Source organism: Remersonia thermophila, chromosome 7 (assembly GCF_042764415.1).
Source record: "Remersonia thermophila strain ATCC 22073 chromosome 7, whole genome shotgun sequence".
NCBI classification, from domain to species: Eukaryota; Fungi; Ascomycota; class Sordariomycetes; order Sordariales; family Chaetomiaceae; genus Remersonia; species Remersonia thermophila.
Window position 1 is genome coordinate 194,712 of NC_092223.1, and position 21,621 is coordinate 216,332.

Sequence of the window (21,621 nt, forward strand, 5' to 3'; positions counted from 1 at the left end):
TTATCAGATGGAGAGTGGAGACGGAGGAAAGGGGGGGGGGTGTAAGACATCCGGGGGCGTGTGCCGGAGTTGACAGGGGTTAGCAAGACAGCTCATCCCTCGGCCAGGACGGTTCCGAGAACCTCTTCGGCAATACGAATTTGGCGGCGTGAGCCGGTGGCTGCTCTCCGGGCCATGTGGGATGGCGCCTCTGCGATGAATACGGGCGGATTGCGTGATGCGGTGACCCCATCCAGGGCGGGGCCAGCGCAAGGACAGAGTTGAGGGTCAAACGGAAGTGTTCCGACCTGAACGCTGAACGTACAGATATCATGAACAGCAGGATGGGAGGTACATGGGTTAGAAGAGAGAAACAGGACATCCAGCGGCATAATAGCGAACATTTTACGTAGCAACCCTTGACTTCCAACTTCCGAGCAAGAAACACGCCTGTCCATCATCCTTCTCAGCCATCTATGTATGTACAGACTCGACTCGTTCGTCCCCATCTACAATTTCGCATTCCATGCCGCGCGATCCGCCGACTCCAACGGCCTCTCCCTCCCATCCCAAAAGATCGGGCACAGCTGGAACCACTTTTCTCTCTCGCAAATCGACAGCACCGACCTCTTGTGCCCCAGATCCACATACTTGCCGATCACCAGCCCCTGGGCGTTCTCGTACGACAGGATGGTGGCGCCCGTGGCCTTGGGCTCGCCCACCACCCTCGCCGTGCGCGGGTCGTCCAGGAAGCAGTAGTGAATGCAGCTCGAGTACCAGGCGTTCACACGCTTGGCCCCGCGGAACGACGCGTCGCCTACCAGAGAGTGGCGGCCGCGGTCGTAGTCGCCTGCGGCATAGTGGGCGCCAAAGTGGTCCTCCTGGAGACTCGTCAGCATCCTTGTCGCAATGGCCATGCCCATGCTCGGGAGAGAAGAGCAGGAAGAACGTGCCTTGGCCCAATAGAGCTCGTAGTAAGCAAACCGCGTCTCGTCAAACCGCCCGAAAAGACACAGAACGTGCGGATCAAAGTGCAGCTTCCGCAGGTACTCCCTGTGCTGGTCCAGCGTCCCCGTCTCGTTCCAGCCGGCCGCCACCCGCGGATCGTTCTGCCAGACGTTGAACAGCTTCAAGTGCGTCTCATCCTGCCAATCAACGGCCTCCAGCGAGAAGTGGGCATCCAGCTCCGGGATGTACCTCGAGTACACGATGGACCCCGGCTTCGGCTTCGGCCGCCGGATCGGGTGCCGCGTAAACACCGGTTCTCCCTCAGGGAACTTGTTGGTAATGTGGTAGTTCTCCGGCATGAGCGGGTAGTTGGCCAGCGGCGCGAGGAGGTGACCATCCGTCCCGTCGCCGACCACCCAGATGGGCCGAGGTCCGACGGGCGACGCGGCGCCCTGCCAGAAGGAGCTCCTCAGGATGAGGATTTCGTCCTCTCCCGTCGGGACGGGCTTCTCGCGCGTCCACGGCGGAGGGGCCTTGGCGTCCCACCGCGGCGCCGGGTGGGGGATCGCAAGGCCGGTCGCGAAGAGCGTGTTGCGCAGAGCCTCCTTGGCCGCGCCGTCCAGCTTGACACGGAAGTACTCGTGGGTTGGATGAGCGAGGTAGATGGCGTGAACGACGTTCCAAACGGGGCCGAGCGGGGGCGCGGAGGAGCCTGTCCAGGTGAAGGCGGTCAAAGGGCTGCGGCGGGCGCGGGCGTAGGGGCTGTTGTCGTTCAAGGGGGGGCACTCCTCGGGCGACGGCTTCTTCAGGTCCAGCCAGGAGAGGGAGTCGAGATGGAGAGGCGACGGGAGAGGGCGGCCATTGGCGGGCTGCTTCTCGTCCAACGCCAGGACCAGCCTGGCGGGCGTCGCGGAGTCGACAGCGCGGACGTGGTAGGAGGTGAGGAAGGGGTGCGGGAGCTTCACCGGGGGGTAGTTGGACGCCATCGTGAAGGTGATGATGGGAGACCTTGACAACTGCGACGCAGGGCAAAACGGACAAGACAAGGCGCAAAAGGTCCAAGATCAAAGTTTACCGCAACAGAGAGGTCACCAAGGTGGGCTGCATGCACGCCACCCACCTTTTGAGCGGGCCCCGAGGCATCGGCTCAAACCGTATGTAGGGTCGCTTCGGCAAGCCGTGTTTGCATGGTGACCCTGGACAGTGAGAGATTATCGCGCCATCAGATAGCCGGAGAAGACGGGCCAAGGAAAGGAATCCGCCGTCGTAACGGATCATAACGGAGCGGTGGCGGGCGGTTCCCAGCCCCAAACGAAGGGCCGGGTATAAGAAGCAAAGACGCAAGGAATCATCAGGGAACATCATGGCGCGGCACCTTGCCCACCGTTTACCGACCCGTCCCCATCCCGACGCCGGCCACCGACCTCGAGCAGAGATTTTGCAACTCGCAACCATGGTCCAACCACGCCCACCCGTGCATCACGAGCACTTTTACGTATCTTACCCCGCGGAGCATGTCATCCAAGTGACCATCAACCGGCCAGACAAGCTGAATTGCATCAACAAGGCAACCAGCCGCGAGATCGCCCTGGTGTGGGAGCAGCTGGACAACGATGAGACGCTGTGGGTCGGCATCATCACGGGAGTGGGGCGTGCGTTTTGCACCGGAGCCGATCTCCACGGTACGTCGGCAACGGAGCGCCCCTGATCCATTGCCCCGGGTCTGCTGCTCGGAAAGAGCCTGCATGACGGTCCAAGGAAGCACAAAAGAAAAATGCTAACGGCAAGGTCGGCACGAACGGAGCAGAGTGGAACAAGATGAACGAGACGGGCGAGGTCAATTCCATGGCCGCTCCGGGCCTGGCAGGTCTCCCGCGCCGGGCCGGCAAGAAGCCCGTCATCGCTGCCGTCAACGGCCTCTGCCTCGGCGGCGGCTTCGAAATGGTTGCCAACTGCGACCTGGTGGTGGCGTCGACGTCGGCAAAGTTTGCGCTCCCCGAGGCCCGGCGAGGCATCGTGCCCGTGGCGGGCTGCCTGCCGCGGCTGACCCGCACGCTGGGGCTGCAGCGCACCATGGACCTGGTGCTCACGGGACGGCAGGTGGACGCAAAGACGCTGAGCGACTGGGGCCTCGTGACGAGGCTGGTGGAGGGCGGAGATGCAGAGGTGGCCAAGGCCGCGCTCGAGGTGGCCCAGGACATGTGCCGAAACAGCCCGGACGCGCTCGTGGTCGGGCGCCGCGGGGTGAGGATGGCGTGGGAGGACGGGGACGTTGAGACCGCGGTGAGCGCGCTTGAGAAGGACTGGTACCCGCTGCTCATGAAGGGCGACAACTTTGCCGAGGGCATTCGGGCGTTTGTTGAGCGGCGAGCGCCGCAATGGAAAGACTCGAAGCTCTAGCCTCGAAGCTATCACAGTGCCAATTCTGTACACAGTAATCTGATGCTACTTGGTGGAGAGCTGAAGCCGACGATGGGACGGGAAGTGGATTCTCGGGTGGAGAGGTGCACTGACTGCATCCTGGACGGAGGTTGCATTGTCGGTAGGAGTGACGGCGCTAAAGGAAAAAAAAAAATTCTTCACTGGCCCAGCGAGGCCAAGCACCCGTCGAAGACCGGTGAAGGTGTGACAGGAACCGCGGGATGGTGTTGTGATGCAGCCCGATGGAGGTGGTGTGTTAACTCATTAGGTATTACCGTCAACACCTGCTTGTCCGCCGTACCTACACATAACTACACACTAGTTGCAGCGCTATCGGCTGCGCGAAGTCGTTTCTGGTCACTCCCATCCATGCGTCAATGGATGGCTCCCATCCTTGACGGGTCCTCGGGACCTATGAGAAGACGTTTCTCAAGACCCGACGTGATGTGCACCATTCACCGGAACGCGGTGCCGCATCCCTCTCATCCAGGTTGTGAGTAAGAAGCGTGGGAGAGCACTGAGGGTGGGGGAGTGGAGAGTGGGACAACCTTGTCCCATGGCCTGATGTCGACCCTCCCGTCCACGGCCCTAGTCCCCATTGGGAAACGGGCTAAGCGAAGGGCGAGCGATTATCAGATGGAATGACGAAAAACGATTGGCCAGAGCCATCTCTGCCTCCCCCGCATCCGACCCGGATGCATGGAGTTCTCGGTGCCCAGAAGCGGGTCCGGAGTGGGGAATCATCGGAGAACGAGGAGCAAAAAAAAAAAAAAAACAACCAAAAACAAAGAGCCACACCTACCAAGTCCACCACATTCCACCTCAACGAACCACGACGATGGGAGTATGGTAGTTACGTACCTCCATGCAGATTTGCACAACACCTGCACTACCCGCATGATGCCAACCCCACACAGGTGGCCAGGGTGACACTGGTTTTCAGGTCACACGTCCTGCAGCTCGTCTGCTTTTTCTGGCACCCGGCACAGTAATAGTTTCCGACCCCGGCGTACCGTGTACATCAGCTCCGTGGGCGCAACACCACCATTTCTCTTCATCCCGTGTCTTCCCGCGTAGTTTACCCGATCTCGGCAGCCAAGACACCGTCATGAACCCACTTTGGCTGCATCTATTGTTTATCAGATGGAGCTGAAAGTCTTGGGGCTCCCGGGGCCCTCGTGGGATCGGGCGGGAGGCCATGAAGACAGACCCATCACGGATCAGTTGAAATTCAACAGGTACGCCGACCAGATTCAGGACGACATATTGCTCCCGTCGGGTCCCGGTCAGGCGATACTACCTTGCCCCCCTCTTGTTCTTCTGCAACCTGCAATCTGCAACTTGGATTCCGTGTTACTTCGGGTCCGAATCGTTTGTCAACCTCCAGCATACCGCCCCCCCATTGACAACTCTGAGCGCGTGTTCGCGTCGTGCGTGACGGCATCGCGCTTGTTCATTGCCGGAGGGGCTCGCCATCATGGCCGTGTTTGACTCTATCCGCGCCGGCCTCCGGTCCAAGAAGTCGGAGGATGATCCCAACAACACAACCTTGGCCGACAAAGCCGGCGACGTGAACGATGCCTCCGTCGAGAAGGCCGCCGCCAACGATGATCCCCGGCCGGACACATCGTCCTCGGAGCAGATCGAGGGCCCTCTCCAGGAGGGTGTCGCCAAGGTCGAGGCCATCACCCAGTCGTGGTCCAAGGCGACCCTGATCGCCGTCTTTATCAAGTACGAGCGACGCCCCAGTGCCAGTTGGTTTTGCTGCTGCTCCTCCAGGCGCAACTACTAACACTCCGTCTGCAGCATCTGGCTGCTCTACCTTGTCAACGCCTTCCAGTACAACATCCTCTACAGCCTGCTCCCCTACGTGACGAGCGACTTTAATTCCCACTCGCTGCTCAATGTCATCTTCATCGTCGCCAACGCCATCAACTCGGCCTGCTTCATCCCCCTGGCCAAGATCCTCGATTTGTGGGGTCGGCCCCAGGGCTTCGCCTTCATGTGCGTCCTGGCTACGCTCGGCATGGTCCTGATGGCTGCCTGCAAGAACCTCTCGACCTTCTGCGCCGCCTATGTGAGCATCCTCCTCCCCATCTACCTTGGGCAGGCAGGTCCGCTAACAACCGCAGGTCTTCTACCGCCTCGGCTTCTCCGGCATGACCTTCTGCGTCGACGTCATCACCGCCGATGCCTCCAAGCTCAAGAATCGTGGTCTCGCCTACGCCTTCACCTCCTCCCCCTACATGATCACCGCCTTTGCCGGCCCCAAGGCGGCTGAGAAGTTCCTCGAGAACGTCAACTGGCGCTGGGGGTTCGGCGCCTTCTCCATCATCTTCCCCATCGTCGCTGCTCCCCTCTTCTTTGTGCTCCGCTGGGCTCTGAAGAAGGCCGAAAAGGAGGGCATTCTGGCCGCCGATAGGCCTCAGCGCACCTTGATCCAGAGCATTCAGCACTACGCGCTCGAGTTTGACAGTACGTTTTTGTTCTTGTTATTATTTCCTTGCGCCCTACCTCGCCTTGAACACACCACTGACCGACTCTGCCCAGTCATCGGCGTTATTCTCTTTGCCGGCGGTCTCACCGTCTTCCTGCTTCCCTTCACCCTGGCCACCACGGCCCCGAAGGAGTGGAAGACCGACTACATCATCGCCATGATCATCGTCGGCTTTTTCGTCCTGGTCGCCTTCATCGTCTACGAATCCAAGTTCGCCCCTCGCCCCATGATCAACTTCAAGGTGCTCTCGGACCGCACCGTCATCGGCGCCTGCCTGCTCGCCGCAACCTACCAGATCTCGTACTATTGCTGGGCCTACTACTTCTCCTCCTTCCTCCAGGTCGTCAACAACCTGTCGGTTTCCGAGGCCGGCTACGTCGATAACACCTTCAGCGTCGTCTCGGGCGTTCTGCTGTTCATCGTCGGCTTCGCGATCCGCAAGACGGGCTACTTCAAGTGGCTCCTCTACATCGCCGTGCCGCTCTACATCCTCGCGCAGGGCCTCATGATCTACTTCCGTCGCCCGCACCAGTCCGTCGGCTTCCTCATCATGTGCGAGGTGTTCATCTCCATCGGCGGCGCCATCTTCATCATCATCCAGCAGGTCGCCGTCCTCGCCGCCGTCGACCACCAGCACGTCGCCGTCGCCCTCTCCCTCATCTACGTCACGGGCACGACCGGCGGCGCCATTGGCGCCACCATCTCCGGCACCATCTGGACCAACACCTTCTTGAACGCCCTCCAAAGGTTCCTCCCCGCGGACGCGCTCGAGTCCATCTGGGAGATTTACGAGGACCTCACCGTCCAGCTCGACTATGACTGGGACTCGCCGACGAGGCTGGGCATCCAGGAGGCGTACGGGTATGCGCAGACGAGGATGCTGGCGGCGGGCACGTCCTTCATGGTGCTGGCCTTTGTGGCCGTCGCGCTCATGAGGAACATCAACGTCAGCAAGATTGCCCAGACCAAGGGCACAGTGTTCTAAACGAGGGAGGACGGGTTTCGTTTGGTTTAGTTTTGGATACCCCATCCTTGCGTTCAGTCTATTGTGCTGTTCCAGGGGTTTGATCTCGTGGTTGGGTGGGCTTCGGGAAGGCGTGAAACCATGTTTTTATGGAGAGGGAGGCTGTTGTCTGGATTTTCTTAATAATTAACTGCGCAGATACAAACTCAATAATGCATGCGTCACGTGGTATATCAACACATCGCCGGTCCTCTTGTGAACCAGGTGTGACGAGATCTTTGGTGGAGAGGAGTGTGTGCTGGACAGCGTAGCACAGTAACTAGACGGAGGGTTGATGGAGTCCGTCACGGTCCGCACTGTCGTCTTCTCGGCGGAGTAATGAACTCACTGGTTCACCAAAAAGGGCGCAAACACGACCGCGACCAACGGCGGATCTGCATGGTTCATGAAGTCTTACGGTTCCCAGCGTCCTTCGTCATCGCCCCCATTGCCTTCTCCTTGCCTCCAGCCTTGCCAGCCGCGTCCGCGTTGTGCTGGTCTGGGAAGATGGCCAGCGCGGCTCGGCTTGGCCAACCCCTTGCCTCAGCGCTCAGCCCAAACATGCCAAGCGCTCTGGCTCTGGGGACTCCCTTGGCTCGTCGTGCCTTGGGTTTGAGAATCCCTTGGGTCATCCATTGGATGATGCCCGGGGATTTGCGCGGCAGCATGCTACAACGTACGACCGCGGGCGATCCGGAAAGGAGCCGTATGCGGAAATCAAGTCCAGAGAGTCACGTCCGCCTGTGCGTCGTACGACGGACGGGAAGGGAACGTTCCAGAGGGGGGGGATTTTATGAGATCAACAGAGATGTTTTCGCAACAAGTCCCAAGGATATCAAGGATCCAATCATTATAAGGTAGCGATAGTTATCTGAAAAAGGGCATTTGACAGTAGCGAAAGCGTAGTTGGGATGACAGACGCAACATCTGGTGTTGAACGGGAACAGCCTTTGGATTTGACAGGAGGCTTTGCTTCGGCGATGCTGCTGTTGTATTAATGATGATGGATCAGGGGTAACGTTAGTTCAGACTACCGAGAGCGGGTCTCTTCAGTGAACCCCGAAGGTTAATGGTCTTCCTCGTCACGTTTAACCCTGGCCACCCCCTGAGACGACCAACATTGAGCTCCGTCGCGTCTTTAATCACTGGCTTCAAAATTCAACCTCAACGCTTGTCGTCTCTGAGCCATCCTCCATTGTCAACTTTCCACTACGTCCGTTCTCTGTAACCATGAGGGTCTATAGTACAGCATTTCTACAATGCTTGCCATGTTTGCCTTTTTTCTCCACAGGAATCTGAAACTGCACCCCTGATTTCTCTTTCGTAAAAGAATCGGCAGTGCGCCCAATCCCGCTAAAACGACATGGGACGACAAGGCAGGCCAGTCTGTTTCAGGTTCGCCCGAAGCGAGCCACCATCCCCGGATTCCTTCTCGGCGCCTCCCGATAAGACATTCCAGAGCTTCACTGGGCTGAATGAACGATCGTGAACCTTGCAAAAAGTTCCGCGGCACCATAAGTTTGGCCCATCCACCTTGGTTGCGCAGGGTTCACCGCGCCTCGGACCCCGGCTTGGAGGCGACACTGGCATTTCACACGGCGTGCTTGGCGGTTGTCAATGTGTGAAAGCGGCCTCCTTGAGCGTTTGTTTATGCCGGCTGCTATAACCGCCACTCCCCTGATCTTGATGAACCCTTTCTCTTCTCCTTCGCGTTTCCTGATGCCGACCTCACCACCTTTCCGTTCGTTCCATCGGCAGGCCTTGACTCCGACGTACATTGCCCTGGCGGCTTGACGCTCCTTTTGTATTGCTATCTTGTAATTGCCGTTGTTACGCTGGGCGTATTCCTTCTTTCATCATGTCGATTGCGTCGTGCCCCGTGTCCGGCATGGCCGGAGGCCGGTGCCCTGCTGGCTCGACCGGCAGCCATAGCAGATCCAGCAGCCGTATGGGCCCAAGGGGTTGCGCCTTTTCCGGGTACACACAGCCCGGCGACATCCACGCCGCCTTTGATGTAGGAGAGCCGCGGCGACCTCATCTGGAGCACCTGCTTACAAGAAACAGATACCAAGAGGAGTCGATGCCGAGGAATGGCTCCGCATGAGGTACACTCGGCAACAACAATTCCACATCTGCTACTACTGGGACCCTGACTGACTTGCCAGGGAACGGAAATCCATCAATGAGATCCTCTACGCCAGCATGCCTGCTCCTCAGGAGATCCGCGGGCTCAAAAACATCGATTCGTTGACCGCCGATGAGCATGACCTCCTCGCCGTCGCGCTCGGCGCTCCCGCCCGCCAGGTCATGCTCCGCGCCGAGGAGATCGGCCCTCGAACCGGGTGGAAGGACGGCTATCTCAGCATCGAGCATGGCTTCTGTCCCCCGGACTACAACGAATCCCCCGCCGCTCTCGCCAGCTCCCCGGGTCGGATATGGTCGGATCTCTGCGAGCGGATGCCGGGGTGTGTTGCCCGCGGCAAGATCCGGGAGAGCATCGCCGCCTTGCCGCTCATCGAAGGGACGGAGGATGTCATCCCCGACCAGGCCCTCTGGGCTGCCGTGGTCGCGCTCGGCATGCTGTGCTCGATCTACCGTTACGAGGACAAGAACGATGGTCACGAAGGTGTGACCACCGGCACGACGCGGTGGAAGCCCAACGTCGAGATGGGCGACGATCTGTGCGAGGAGCTCATCGGCATCCCGCGGTGCATCGCTCTCCCGTACTGGCAGATCTCGCGCCGTATCGGCCGTGCCATCCCCCACCTGACCTTCTTCGACCAGGCGTCGCTCAACATGAAGATCAAGGATCCCAACTCCAAGTATCCGTACGTCGGGAGGTTCGACAACATGGAGATGAGATGGCCCGTGTTTGGCGAGAGGACCGAGATGGCCTTCCAGAAGGGCTGCGCGGAGACGTCGGCCTCCTTCCAGCACGGCCCCGACGCCATCGCCGCCTGCCAGGAACACGTCATGAATCGCAACGTTGAAGGTCTCCTGCGTGAGCTGATCCGCCTCAAGGAGATCCTCGAGCGCATGCCCAACGCCTTCCACTCCATCAACACGAACCCCAACTCGGGCGAGAATTATGTGCCTGGCCACCAGTGGATTCGATGGGGCAAGTTCTCGGCGCCGCTGAGCCGGCGGTGTCCCGCCTCCTCGGGGCTCCAGTTCCCGCCATTCCTCGTCATGGACGCCTTCCTCGGTCGCCGGAAGTACGACTCATTCCTCGGCCGCGAGGGCCTGCACCTGCGTGCCTGGCTGCCGTCCAACCTGCGGGCCTTCATCGCCGCCGTGGAGTACCATTACAGCATCCCCGAGTTCGTCAAGCAGTCCGGCGACCCGCGCCTCATGGGCGTTCTCGATGGCATCATCGAGGCCTACACCGGCGAGCGCGGCTTCATGGGCACCCACCGCTACAAGGTCTTTGGCATCCTCGAAATCGCCAGCAAGACCGGCCGCACCGAGACCAACGGTCTCTCCGGCGCGCCCGACTCCAACACCCGTCCTTGGGAAGAAACCCACCGCCAGTTCTCCGAATCCATGAAGGAGCGCCTCGAGCCTTTCCGGGGCACCATAGATATCGAGCCGAACGAGATGCGCGGCACCTTCTCCGAATGCCGCTACCGCTCCCGCATCCTCAGCCGGGCCTTCGTCGACTCGGACCCCAACCGCTCCGTCGCCATGGTGACGATGGACCTGCGCAACACAGGCATCACGTTCCAACCGGGCGACCGGCTCGCCATCATGCCGCTCAACAGCTGGGCCGAGATCGCCAAGGTCGTCGCCGCCCTCGGTCTCGCCGAATACCTCGACCATCCCGTCACGCTCAACAAGTCCTGGCAGCGCTTCGCGCGCCATCTGGGCGAGGTCCGCCATGCCGAACCCCCCAGGCTTACCGTCAAAGACGTTCTGCGCCGCGGCCACCTCGCGCCCATCACCAAGGATCTCGCGCTCAAGGTGCACGACATGCTGCGGGCGTCGTCCACCACCGTCCTTCAAGTCCTCGCCACCCCCGAGTGGCCCGTCCGCGGCTCGCTAGGCGATCTCCTGCAAGCCGCCGTGGCCGACACGGCGCCGCAAATCTGGGACAAGGCCTTCGATCTATCCTCGGGCGACTTTGCGTGGCTGGCCGAGCTGATCGCCGTGGAGGTGCCGAGGACGTACTCGATCTCCAACTACAACGCAGACGAGCTCTTGCCGTCGACCGTGGATCTGACCATCTCGCGGGCCGAGTATAACCTCTGCTCAACGTTTGCGGGCGAGGGGAACGAGGTCGTCTGCGCCGGCGTCGGAAGCGGGTTCCTCAACCCGTTTCCCAACTCTGGCGAGGAGCTGATCGAGACGGACGACGACGTCCTCATCGGCGTCTCGCGCCCGCTCAACTTCCAGCTTCCGATCGAGCGGGCCGCGCCGTGCGCCTACTTTGCCGGCGGCAGCGGGATCGCTCCGTTTCGGAGTTTCTGGCAGGCCCGCTTCGCTTCGCGCAGCAGCTCGTCGGGCCGTGATGTGCTGTTCCTCGGGGTGCAGAGCCGGGAGAAGTTCTGCTACGAGGAGGAGCTGAGGGGGTATGTCGAGGCGGGCCTGATGGAGGTGCATCTTGCGTTTTCGAGAGACGAACGCGGGCTGGTGTACGATCGGCGGATGAGGGACCTGGTGGAAAAGGAGATGCCGCCCAGGTACATCGACGCGCTCATCGTGGAGCAGGCCGGAGTGGTGGCGGAGCTGGTCATGAGCAAGAAGCAGGGCGGCCTGGGAGGGTATCTCTACGTGTGCGGCTCGGTGGCCGTGTTCGACTCGGTCATGAACGGCATCCGGAAGGCCATCTACAACCACTGCAGCTCGAGCATGGAGGTGGCGGAGCAGATCCTCAACAAGGCGTTCGCGGAGCGGCGGTTTATGCTGGACGTCTTCATGACGCCCAAGCCGCTGCCGTGCAACGTGCCGACGATCCCGCTGTCGCAGCTCGCGCGCAACACGGGCCACCGCCCGGGAGGGCGCATGTGGATTGCGGTTCATGGCAATGTTTACGACATGACCGACTTCGTGCCCATGCACCCGGGCGGCACCATCATCATCCAGAGCAACGCCGGCGTCGACTGCTCCAAGACCTTTGACAACCTCGCCCACACGAACAACCCGGAGGTTGCCAGTCTCCTGACCAAGTACTACGTCGGCCCGCTGACCCCCAAGCCTGACTTCCACGGCTCGTCGGAGCTGTCCTCCATGTACGACCTGTGGGCAGCGTACCTCCGCACCACCGTCGAAACCCTCGTCTCCCACCGCTTCGAGGCGTTTGAGCTGCTCGGAACGTCCACGTCGCTCGAGGCCAACGGCGTGGACGTGTGGTCTCGCAGCGAGGGAACGCCGAGCCTCAACATCGGCGGCGTCCGCATCTTCTACGACTACCAGTCCCGTCTGCTGCAAACCGGCTTCACCGCCCTCTTCGGCCCGAAGCTGCAGGAGCTGGTCCTGAAGCTGTCCTTCTGTCTCGCCGACGCCACGGCAGGTGTGGACGCCAGGCTTCCCGACGTGCTCGGCATCGTGTCGCGCGCGCAGATGTGCCCCGACGCCGTTGCCGCCCAGCACGAGATCAGCCTCGTTGGCGAGTTTGTGTGCGACCGGAGCAGCCACGTCCGTTTCGCCGAGCGCGGGATCCTGAACTACGCCGCGCGTAGTGTCGAATTGGATATCGAGATGCTGGAGGATATGCGCGAGGAGGCGTGCCACGGCATGGACGCCTTCGACGCCATCGCCGCGGACATGGCTGCTAGCGGACCTGGGCAGAAGAACCACGCCGCTGTGCTCGCCACGTTCCTCTTGCAGATCCTCGAGCGCATGGCGAAGCGCCTGGAGATCTTCTACGCCAAGCTCGCACGCCTCAAGGTCTACCAGCCCGAGCTCGAGGTCAACCCCGCCCGCGCCCGCTGGAACCTGGTGCGGACCAAGGTTCGCGACGGGTCGTTCTTCCTGCTGACGCAAGAAGCCGTCCTCGGCGCCGAAACCAGACGGCGTGGCAGAGGTGATGATGTCGTAGACTTCGATGCTGTTCTCAACCGTGTCCAGGCCAGCTTGCGCCACAACACCAACGGCGCCAGCGTCCCCAGGCTCGCATCGCCTGACTCGGCCACAGCCACGCTCAACTCAGTCCACCTCACCCGCGGCGCACCGGACAGCGAACAGCTCTCCACCAACGCCCTCGCCGCGCACGGCAACAACGCAGCGCTGCGGGCCATGTCCAACTTCCTCGACGCCAACCGCCGCGCGATCCGACGGCTGAGCAAGGTCCCGCCCCTAACGTTCGAGCAGCTCGCGGCGCAGTTTGAATCGTCCACGGCAGCGCAGCGACCGCCGACGCCGCCGTCTTCGACAAGCGAGGCCGACAGCCTCAGCAGCGCGGGCGGCGCCCGCGCGGCGACTTCGCTGGAAAAGATGCTAGCCGCCGCTGCCATGCAGGCCCCGGGCGCTCGGCCGCTCAACATGCGCCGGAACACCGTGGCGGCCGGCGCCAGAGGCCGGAGCCGTAGCCCGTCCGTCTTCTCCAGCCACGCGCCGGGGATGAAGGCAAGCCACGCGCACAGCCTGAGCACGAGCATGGGCCTGGGGGTTCGGTCGCCGCCCACCCCTCCGCTCGACGCGACCGCCGCGGTTGCCGCGCTCATGTCCAAACTGAACGTTCGTCCGAACACGACCGGGGCACCAACCCCACAATCTTCATCGGCGGCGACGGTGGCGTCAAGGGGAAGGACGGTCGGCCCGTCGCCTGCTGTCTCGCGGAGTGCTAGTGTGAGATCTCTGCCAGGGGCGGGAGTGTATCGGGGATATGGGCAGCAGCCTCAGCAGCAGATGATGGGCATGGGCCTTGGTGGTGGGATGGGAGGTGCAGGAGGCCATGCGGCGAAATTGTCAACAGCCTCGACGGGGTCGACAACAAGTCTAAGAGCCTTCAAGCTGGGGGCTGGGGAGAGGGGTATGAGAACGGCACCGAATTTTTAGGGGAACTGGTTGGACGTGTTGGATCCTTGGCGTTGTGTGTATTGCGTATTCAAGAGTTGGTTGGGGACTTATATCTTGCGTTGTCTTCTATTGTTCCGACCAATACGAAAGAGCCGGTCTCGGCAATCATTGTGTTCGCTGAACAGGACGATAGCCCAGCCATAAAAGGCGGACAACATTGTGCCATCACATCATCTGAAGGCCAATTATAGTGCACAGAAGTGCTCTAGTGTGAAGGAGGTGTATCGTAATCGTACCGCTGGAGAGCCAACTAACCGAGCTAAGCTTCGGATATATGTAGACTCGGAAAGGGGCGGATCGTCGGTGCTTGAGATGTTATCACTACCGGCGATAGAATGGGTGGAAATGGTCTCTAGGACGAGAAACAACAAAAGAAGGATGCAGCAACTAATTATGGCGCCGAAGGTGATACGAAGAGGTCGTGGCAGACAATACAGCACCTGCTATAGCGAGAAAAGAAGAAATGGACAAAAAGTAAAAAGCAAAAGAAAAAGAATATAGGACTTGGCGGGAAGCGTCAGTCTTATGACAATTTCGAGCCCCTACCCAAAGGAAAAGAAGGCTGCAAGGGATACGATGCCCCAAAAACCGAAACTAGCCAAGTACAAGCCTGCAAAGGTGGCCGGCCCTCTAGCCTACAAGTAAGAGTGCAAATGCACTGCGGCATGATTATCAGTTTTTTTTCTTTGACATTTTCATCGCTATCTTGATCCTTCTCGTTTCATCTTTTATACATTTTACATGAGTCCCTTGGGCCATTGGGGGTGGCATGTTCACAAGGCAAGGTAGTAATTAATTCGATGCGTTCATAAGACGACGTCTATTTGGTCTTTTGATCAACTGAGGCGCCCATGGATCCGGTATGAGGTCAGGGAATGATAGACCGAAGGAACAAGTCATCATTTCAATGGATCTGTGGCAAAAAACAGATGATAGATATTAATACATAAAGTGCCGCGCAGGCGGGACAAGCTGGTTGAAGCATCGCCAGGTGGATGGCACACCACGAGAACGGAAATTACAAGTGACGTGAAATGGAACATCAAGAGATATCGCGTCATCAAGGAAAACCTAGTGTTGTCTGGCTGTCTGTCCATGGACACGCTCCCTCTGTTTTCCCCAACTCTCCACTCTCCCTCTCCGAATGCCTAGTCCTCCTCCGTAGTAAAGAGCGCAATCGTATGCACAAACCCATCCAAATTGTCCTCATAGTTCGCCACATCCACCCCATTCACCGTCACCATCTTCTTCGTCCCGATTGTGTTCAAGTTATACACCCGCACCTGGCTGTTGCCCTCGATGCTGAACGTCCTGTTCTGACACCTCGCGCCTTGGCCAATCTGCGAGCACGACACGTTATAGTTGTCGAAGAAGGAATACAGCCCCACGCCCGGGAGGATGATCCCCGTGCTGTCGACGATGCGCAGGCCCCAGCCCGAGTCGTTGGGGTTTGTGAAGACCGGGTCATGCCACTCCGCCAGCGACGCAAACGGCAGATCCGCGCCGGGGTTGGGCTGGTAGTACGCCGTCTCGGTCTGCACCTGACCGATGAACACATCCTTCGCGTTGACCAGGTTGTACTCATACAGCTGATGGTGCTCCACGCTGCTCGCGACAAGCCAGATCGGGCCCTGGGACTCGTCGATGAGCAACCCGCGGCCGGCGTAGATGGTGATCTGCTGGTTGTTGGCGCCCTCCTCGATGTCATGGTCGGCCACCCACACCCAGCAGTTCTCCATGTACAACGCCTTGGCGGTGGACGTGATGTGCACGCTGAGGAACGCGGCGATGCACTCCTCCTGGATGTTGTCCGGCGTGATGGTGACGCCGGGAGTCTTGGCGCACTCCGGGAGCTGGAGGTTGGAGCCGGCAAACCCGCCCACGCGCACGTGCACGTCCCACAGGCCGGACGGGCTGCCGACGGGGGAGGCGAGGTTGTACTCGATCAACACCGCGCCGGCCTGAGCGCCGCGCGTCGAGACGATCGTGCTGGACCACTCCACCCGGCCCGTCTCGCCGGGCTTGCCGACCTGCACGACAGGCTTGGGCGACGAGGCGGAGGCGAAGTAGGCACCCGACGAAAGAATGACGGGGAGAGCCTCGCCGACGATGCGCGAGCCGGCAGGGATGTAGACCGTCTTGGTGACGACGTACATGCCGGCGTCGAGGAAGACGATCTTGCCGGCGGCCGCGGCGGAGGCGAACAGGGCGTTGAGAGCGTCGGTGTCGTCGGCGACGCCATCGCCGACGGCGCCCGCGTCGCGCGCGCTGACGAATTCGGAGAGGGGGACTTCGTGGTACTGGGGGCGCGAGCGCTCGTAGTAGGCATCGCCTGCGACCAGCGACGCCGGCCGAGAGTACGCCGGCAGGGTGCCCTCGAAGAAGGTCGGGCCGGAAGTGGGAGTGTACTTGTGGCCACGGCCCCACGAGGCGATGAGGGACGATCCGGTCGTGCCGCCGAGGACCGTGCCCGAGGGACCGCGGATAGCGACAGGCACGTTGTCGAGGCGAACGTTCTCAAAGATGAAATTGTTGGCGACGGGGGGAGACACGGCGTTGGCGGCGCCAAAGGTGATGCCGACGGGCGTGTTCCGGATCTCGCTGTCGAGGATGGTGACCGAGCCGACGTTGAGGTTGCCCTGATCGCTGACGGACGTGAAGTCGAAGCCAACCTCGCAGTTGTTGATGCTGACGCCCTTGTACGTCCAGCCCCAATCCCAAAGCTTCTGGATGGCCGTCTTGGCGTTGTGCACGGTGATGTTACGCATGGTGAACTGCTGGTTGCCGATGATCAGGGCTTGGTTACCTCCGTAGAACACAAGGTCGCCCATGTAGCCGCCCGAACCCTCCTCGATGAAGAGGCCCTGGTGAAGGTTTCCTGGCTCCTGGGAAGACAAGAACACGAGGTTTGACAGCGACGTCGCCTGCGAGCTCGGCCAGTGGATACCAGAAACCTCCTTCTCGGGGGGGATGTCGGTGATATCGATGACCAAGTTGGCCACCTGGCGCCAGAAGACGTTGGTTGCTCCCCAAGCAAGCCCGTTGGCACCGTACGGGTTCGTGTCCAGCAGCCAGCGGCCCTGGAAGTCGGCGCTGGCCTTGAGCACGGGCAGGCATCCGGGGTTCCCAATGAGTTGCGTGTAGTAGTAATCGATGATGGGCGCCGACACTTTGTAGGTGCCCGGCGGGAAGTAGACGAGGCCAGGGGTCTTGGTGCTGCCGGTGCAACCCGGGCCGCAGCGGCCGCCGTCGCTGATGGCGAGCTGGATGGCCTCGGTGTCATCGGCTTCTCCGTCGCCGACAGCGCCGTACTCCTTGACGTTCCTGAACACCCGATACCCGTTCCCGCCGAACGGGGCGACGCCCTGGTGGCTGATCTTCTCGAGCCAGAAGTCGGTGCAGGCGGGGGCGGGAGCCGAAGTAGAGTACGAGGACGAAGACAAGGACGTCGTTGAGGACTCAATGATGTCACTGCTTACAGACGACGGCACGAAGCTGCCGGTGGAAGAGTCCGTGGGCTCCAAGCTTCCAAAGCTCGAGCTGCCTGTGGTTGACGACACGAAGCTGCCGGTAGTAGAGTCCGGATCGCTGGACTCTACCACACTCGACGTGCACAGAGGCGGCGGGGGTGGGGACGGGCATGTGGTGATCGTCTTGCTGATGACAATGGTGACGGTCGCCTCAGGCCGGTCGGTCAGGCTGAGAACATGGCTGCTCTGGCTGAGGTCAACTGCAGCAGCGGCGACTCCCGAGGCCAGGGCTGAAAGGATAACGAGCGACTGAACCGAGAGATGAGGCATCTTGACGATGCGTGAGGAACTAAAGGAGTGACAACGATGCGATGTCATCGTCGATCGAGAGGGATGAGGAGATCCGCTAACCTCTCATGCGGGAGGGGAGCAGGGCCACTTAAAGGCGCAGGCCGACCATTGCCCATCTTTCATGCTAGGGAAGCCTATCTACCTTACTCTGTACACTCCTCTACGCAAATTCCTGGAGCCCTACGTACGTTCCTTGCGTGTGTTGCCGGATCCTGGTCCGAGCGTGCCAATAACCACCAAAGTCTATGCAGGTTCGCCTGCATGGCGAGGGTCAAGGTGACAGGTTTGGCGAGGCGGCAGCAGTGCTTTTTGCGTGCATCATTCGCCGGATCCGTAATGGTGGGTGACATGTAGCCAAGCGACACCCAAGCTACTGCGTACCCAGGTCTCAACCCCAGCACAGGCAGATCCTAATTTCCCCTGGACGCAGGAGCGGTGGCTTGCGCTCTGTCAGCCACGGCGTCTCCCGCACAACGGCGCCGTTGGAGGAGAAAAATGGGGACCTACGAGGGGCCATGTTTGCTTGCTTGGGACCGGCGCGGAAGAGCAAACGGGACGAGAAACACAAGGATGAAGCGGTGGAAAGGATGGTGTCGCCAGGTTGCGAAGGGATGAAGCGTGCTGAGAGAGTGGCAGCGAAGTAGGCCAACGCACCTTTGCTGGCTATCATCTTCGGCTACAGCCCGGGAAAAGGACCAAAAGGAAGATGTGATGCCTCGTATTATCGAAGCAAACCTCGTGCAATGGTTGCTTACCCATGGCACCGTGGTCTTGATGGAACATTGGGTGCGGCTGAGCCCATGGCCTTGGCGCATCAAAACGACCTAGGCCTTCGAATCTGGGCCACACGGGCCAGAACCACGGTGGCCCTGCTCTGGGCCCGAAGATGCCAGCTGAGATGGCTGAGGCCAAAGACTTACTTTTCTTGCCTTGGCTTCCGGGTCTTCCAGGGCAGCTGAGACGGCTAAGGGATGTCAACACCGAGAGGTGGAACCAGGGATGAGGCCGGATCGTCAGCGGCGGCGTTCCCATTCGGTCAGCCCCTCTAGCGACCCCGTCCTCTTGGCCACCAACCGGGTGGGAAAGATCGTCTGGCCACCGCGCAGATGGATATGTGCTTGTCGCAGTTTGTTCAACGGCATGCTCCGGTACCACATCACTCTTCAGGTAATGATTTTCTCCTACGGGTCGTTCCGTTGCGTGGATAGAGCTGATAGGGGCAACTGCCGTCCCGGTGGCGACAGCAACGACGTGGACCGAGGGGAATCGGAGCTGGTCAAGGAGCTGGTGCTCATGCCGGTCCAGCGCTTCGGTCATGGAGACGTCCCGTGATGTACGCTGGCGAAAGCTGCATCGGGACCCTTGGCGACACCTCCCGTGAAGCTGGGGATTCTATGTCCGGTATCGTGGACAGGGTTATCATGGCCAATAACGCAAGCTACAGGGAGGGTGCCGATCTCACGGGTGCATTTCCCGCAGACCTGGCCCGAGGACAGCTCCTTGCAAAAGGTCTGCATGATGAATGCGGCGTGCCTTGGCTTTCTCATTAGAATGTCCAGTCTCCACACGGCAGGCTGCGGTACTATGTAGGTGGCTCACGTAGTACACATGTAGGTTGTCCAACTTTGTTAATTGTGGCGTGATCCCGGGCGCGGGGTTGCTTAAGACGCATGCAGTCTTACAATAATTATGCTTTACATTGCTTTACTCACCTTGAGCTCGCGTCAAGCAACGCCGGGTACGTCCGAGGAAATACCCTCCTCTTTTGGGGTTCAGAAAGCCAGCACATGGTGTTCTCTGCCTCCACCGCCCCTGGTCCACATAATGCACCCCTATTGCAGTTCATTCACTAAATATGGATGTCACCGGAAGCTCTTCTCAGGGCCGATCGCCTGGTGTTTGGCTGTTGGAGCCAGATCCGTGAGAACTTTGAACCTGAACGAGCACGGTTATCATGGGGTGCGCCCAAAGATATGAGGACCTGCTAGCCAAATAAAAAAGGCATTGAGAAGAAACTCGGAAACACGACAAGAAGTCACACCGAAAAGTGCTCCTTACTCCAGCCAGATACGTCGTCAGCAAGAACGGTCAGTAAGAGCACTTCCCACAGTAGCCACAAGACTCAGCAGCACAAGCTGTGAAGTCCTCGCTCTCTCCATCATCCCATGCAACCTTGATGCCTCCAGAAGCATCGTCTTTATCATCCTCATGGACACTCCCTTGATTCTGTGTCGATCGAGCTCCTTGGTCCTGATCCCCATCCCCAGCTCTGTCGCCCTTGGCGCCTGACGCCTCCCATTGCTGTCTCACCGCTTCAGACAGCACCTCCCCAGCATCCCCCAGCTGATTTCGCATCTCCAACGTCCCATCACCACCGTGAACAAGCTCTAGCCTCTGCTCCGGGTGCCCTTTGAGCATGTCTCGAATTCGATGGAGCAACGCCGCCAGGGATGCCAGCTCATGCTTGTGCTCCACCTCCCATTTTCGTACATCTTCTCGCACGTTCTTGATCTCGGTATCTTTTTTGTGGAAGAGCCCTCGGTCGTGGAACGCGAGGATGAAGGTGGGGATCTGCGACACCCACAACCGGGGAAGCTCTTCGGCGAAATGGTCGCGCTTGAAGCGGGTGTTGATGCTGCGGGTTTTGACATCGAAGATGGTAGACTGTGGGACGAGGCATCCCGCGGGTTTGATGGTCAGTCCGTGGGACTGGGAGGACCCTTGACCGGCAGTGTGAGAAGGCGTGCTGATGGATGTCGAAGCGAGGGAGGCGATCAGGTCGGCGTCGTTCGTGGCAGTTGTGGGTTCGGTTTGAGAAGCCGGAGAAGGTGCTGAAGCCGATGGCTCAATGTAGCCGTCACATTCAAAGCGCACCATCATGTCCAGGCCTCCGAAGGTGTAGCGAACCAGCCGCTGGTTGGACGCCGAGCCTTTGACGTCGCGCTCCCAAGTAGTATTCGCGTCCAGGAAATTATGGCCGAAGCCCCGAACGTCGGGGATCAGTTCCGTGGGCGAGTTCTCCCTTCTGACAAGGAAGACGGTGCCTTTGACCCAGGAGGCCAGCATGCGGAAGGCCTTGTCCTCGCCGCGCACAAAGCGCAGGAGGTTTCCCAGCGTGCTTCCGCATGCGAAGACGTTGATTTCAGCGGGGATTGTTGGGTCAGCGCGGAGCGAGGCCACCACGGCCGGCTCGATGGGATGCTTGGGATAGCGTGCTGCATTCTTGTCACGGTAGTAAGTGCCGGTGTCCTCCTTCAGAGGGGCAGGATGCTTCTGCGGTGTCCATCGAGGCGGCTTCCCCGGGATCAAGATGGTTGGGCCCAAACTGGGGTTGTCTACCCAGCTGTACGAGGTGACGGTGGTGGCGTTCTCGATCTGCGAGAAGGAGAGGTACCCTTTTGCAGGGACCTCAAGATCTTTGACGCTCAGCGTGCTGACGAGCTCGCCGAGAGGCGGAGGAGACGAAGGAGTGCCTTTGTCCTCTTGTCGATATTTGCGGGTTGCGTATGACCACTTCGAGTTCCATGCAGATGGCCGGCGGAAGCCCTTTGGGTCCCAAGGGGATGGCATGATGAGATATGCCTGAGAAGGATGAACTCGGAGAAGTAATTGACGACGCCCTTGTAAATCAAGAACAGAAATTCGGCAATACGATCGGCTCGAATACCGATAGCAAGGGAAACAGGGATGTTTGAAGGGCACGGAGTTGAGATAGACCGGAGCCAGGACGGCGTTAGCTGAGACAGCTGAGAGGGGGTCTGACGCTTCGGGTGGACGCACATATAAGAGGAAGAGGACTTATTTCTGTTGTCATTGATGCAATCATTCATCTTGTTTGCCGACTCGTCCAACTGCTGTATGCCTCACGTTGGGTGGGCATCGCCAATTGACGCTGCCGATCAGGCTCTCTTGTTGGCGATGGCTGAAGCTATTGC

At 59.9% G+C, this 21,621-nt stretch overlaps 6 protein-coding genes across 6 annotated transcripts; 3 read left to right on the top strand and 3 right to left on the bottom strand.

The window, feature by feature from the left end:
• Window positions 1–488: 488 nt before the first annotated feature.
• On the bottom strand, window positions 489–1,913 carry VTJ83DRAFT_7039 (uncharacterized protein; the record flags this gene model as incomplete). The annotated part of the gene is made up of 2 exons (XM_071013817.1): window positions 489–860; window positions 933–1,913. The coding sequence occupies 2 exons, from the start codon at window positions 1,911–1,913 to the stop codon at window positions 489–491; spliced, it is 1,353 nt and encodes a 450-aa protein (XP_070863256.1).
• A 377-nt stretch (window positions 1,914–2,290) lies between these two features.
• On the top strand, window positions 2,291–3,327 carry VTJ83DRAFT_7040 (uncharacterized protein; the record flags this gene model as incomplete). Its single annotated transcript, XM_071013819.1, has 2 exons — window positions 2,291–2,609; window positions 2,735–3,327. 2 exons carry the CDS (start codon window positions 2,291–2,293, stop codon window positions 3,325–3,327), a joined length of 912 nt encoding a protein of 303 aa, XP_070863257.1.
• A 1,498-nt stretch (window positions 3,328–4,825) lies between these two features.
• On the top strand, window positions 4,826–6,830 carry VTJ83DRAFT_7041 (uncharacterized protein; the record flags this gene model as incomplete). The annotated part of the gene is made up of 4 exons (XM_071013820.1): window positions 4,826–5,079; window positions 5,155–5,425; window positions 5,481–5,823; window positions 5,899–6,830. 4 exons carry the CDS (start codon window positions 4,826–4,828, stop codon window positions 6,828–6,830), a joined length of 1,800 nt encoding a protein of 599 aa, XP_070863258.1.
• Window positions 6,831–8,706: 1,876 nt separating this feature from the next.
• VTJ83DRAFT_7042 (uncharacterized protein) lies at window positions 8,707–13,844 on the top strand (the record flags this gene model as incomplete). The annotated part of the gene is made up of 3 exons (XM_071013821.1): window positions 8,707–8,862; window positions 8,913–8,953; window positions 9,014–13,844. 3 exons carry the CDS (start codon window positions 8,707–8,709, stop codon window positions 13,842–13,844), a joined length of 5,028 nt encoding a protein of 1,675 aa, XP_070863259.1.
• A 1,169-nt stretch (window positions 13,845–15,013) lies between these two features.
• VTJ83DRAFT_7043 (uncharacterized protein) lies at window positions 15,014–17,713 on the bottom strand (the record flags this gene model as incomplete). Its single annotated transcript, XM_071013822.1, has 1 exon — window positions 15,014–17,713. The coding sequence occupies one exon, from the start codon at window positions 17,711–17,713 to the stop codon at window positions 15,014–15,016; it is 2,700 nt and encodes an 899-aa protein (XP_070863260.1).
• A 2,061-nt stretch (window positions 17,714–19,774) lies between these two features.
• On the bottom strand, window positions 19,775–21,256 carry VTJ83DRAFT_7044 (uncharacterized protein; the record flags this gene model as incomplete). Its single annotated transcript, XM_071013823.1, has 1 exon — window positions 19,775–21,256. One exon carries the CDS (start codon window positions 21,254–21,256, stop codon window positions 19,775–19,777), a length of 1,482 nt encoding a protein of 493 aa, XP_070863261.1.
• Between the last annotated feature and the right edge of the window lie 365 nt (window positions 21,257–21,621).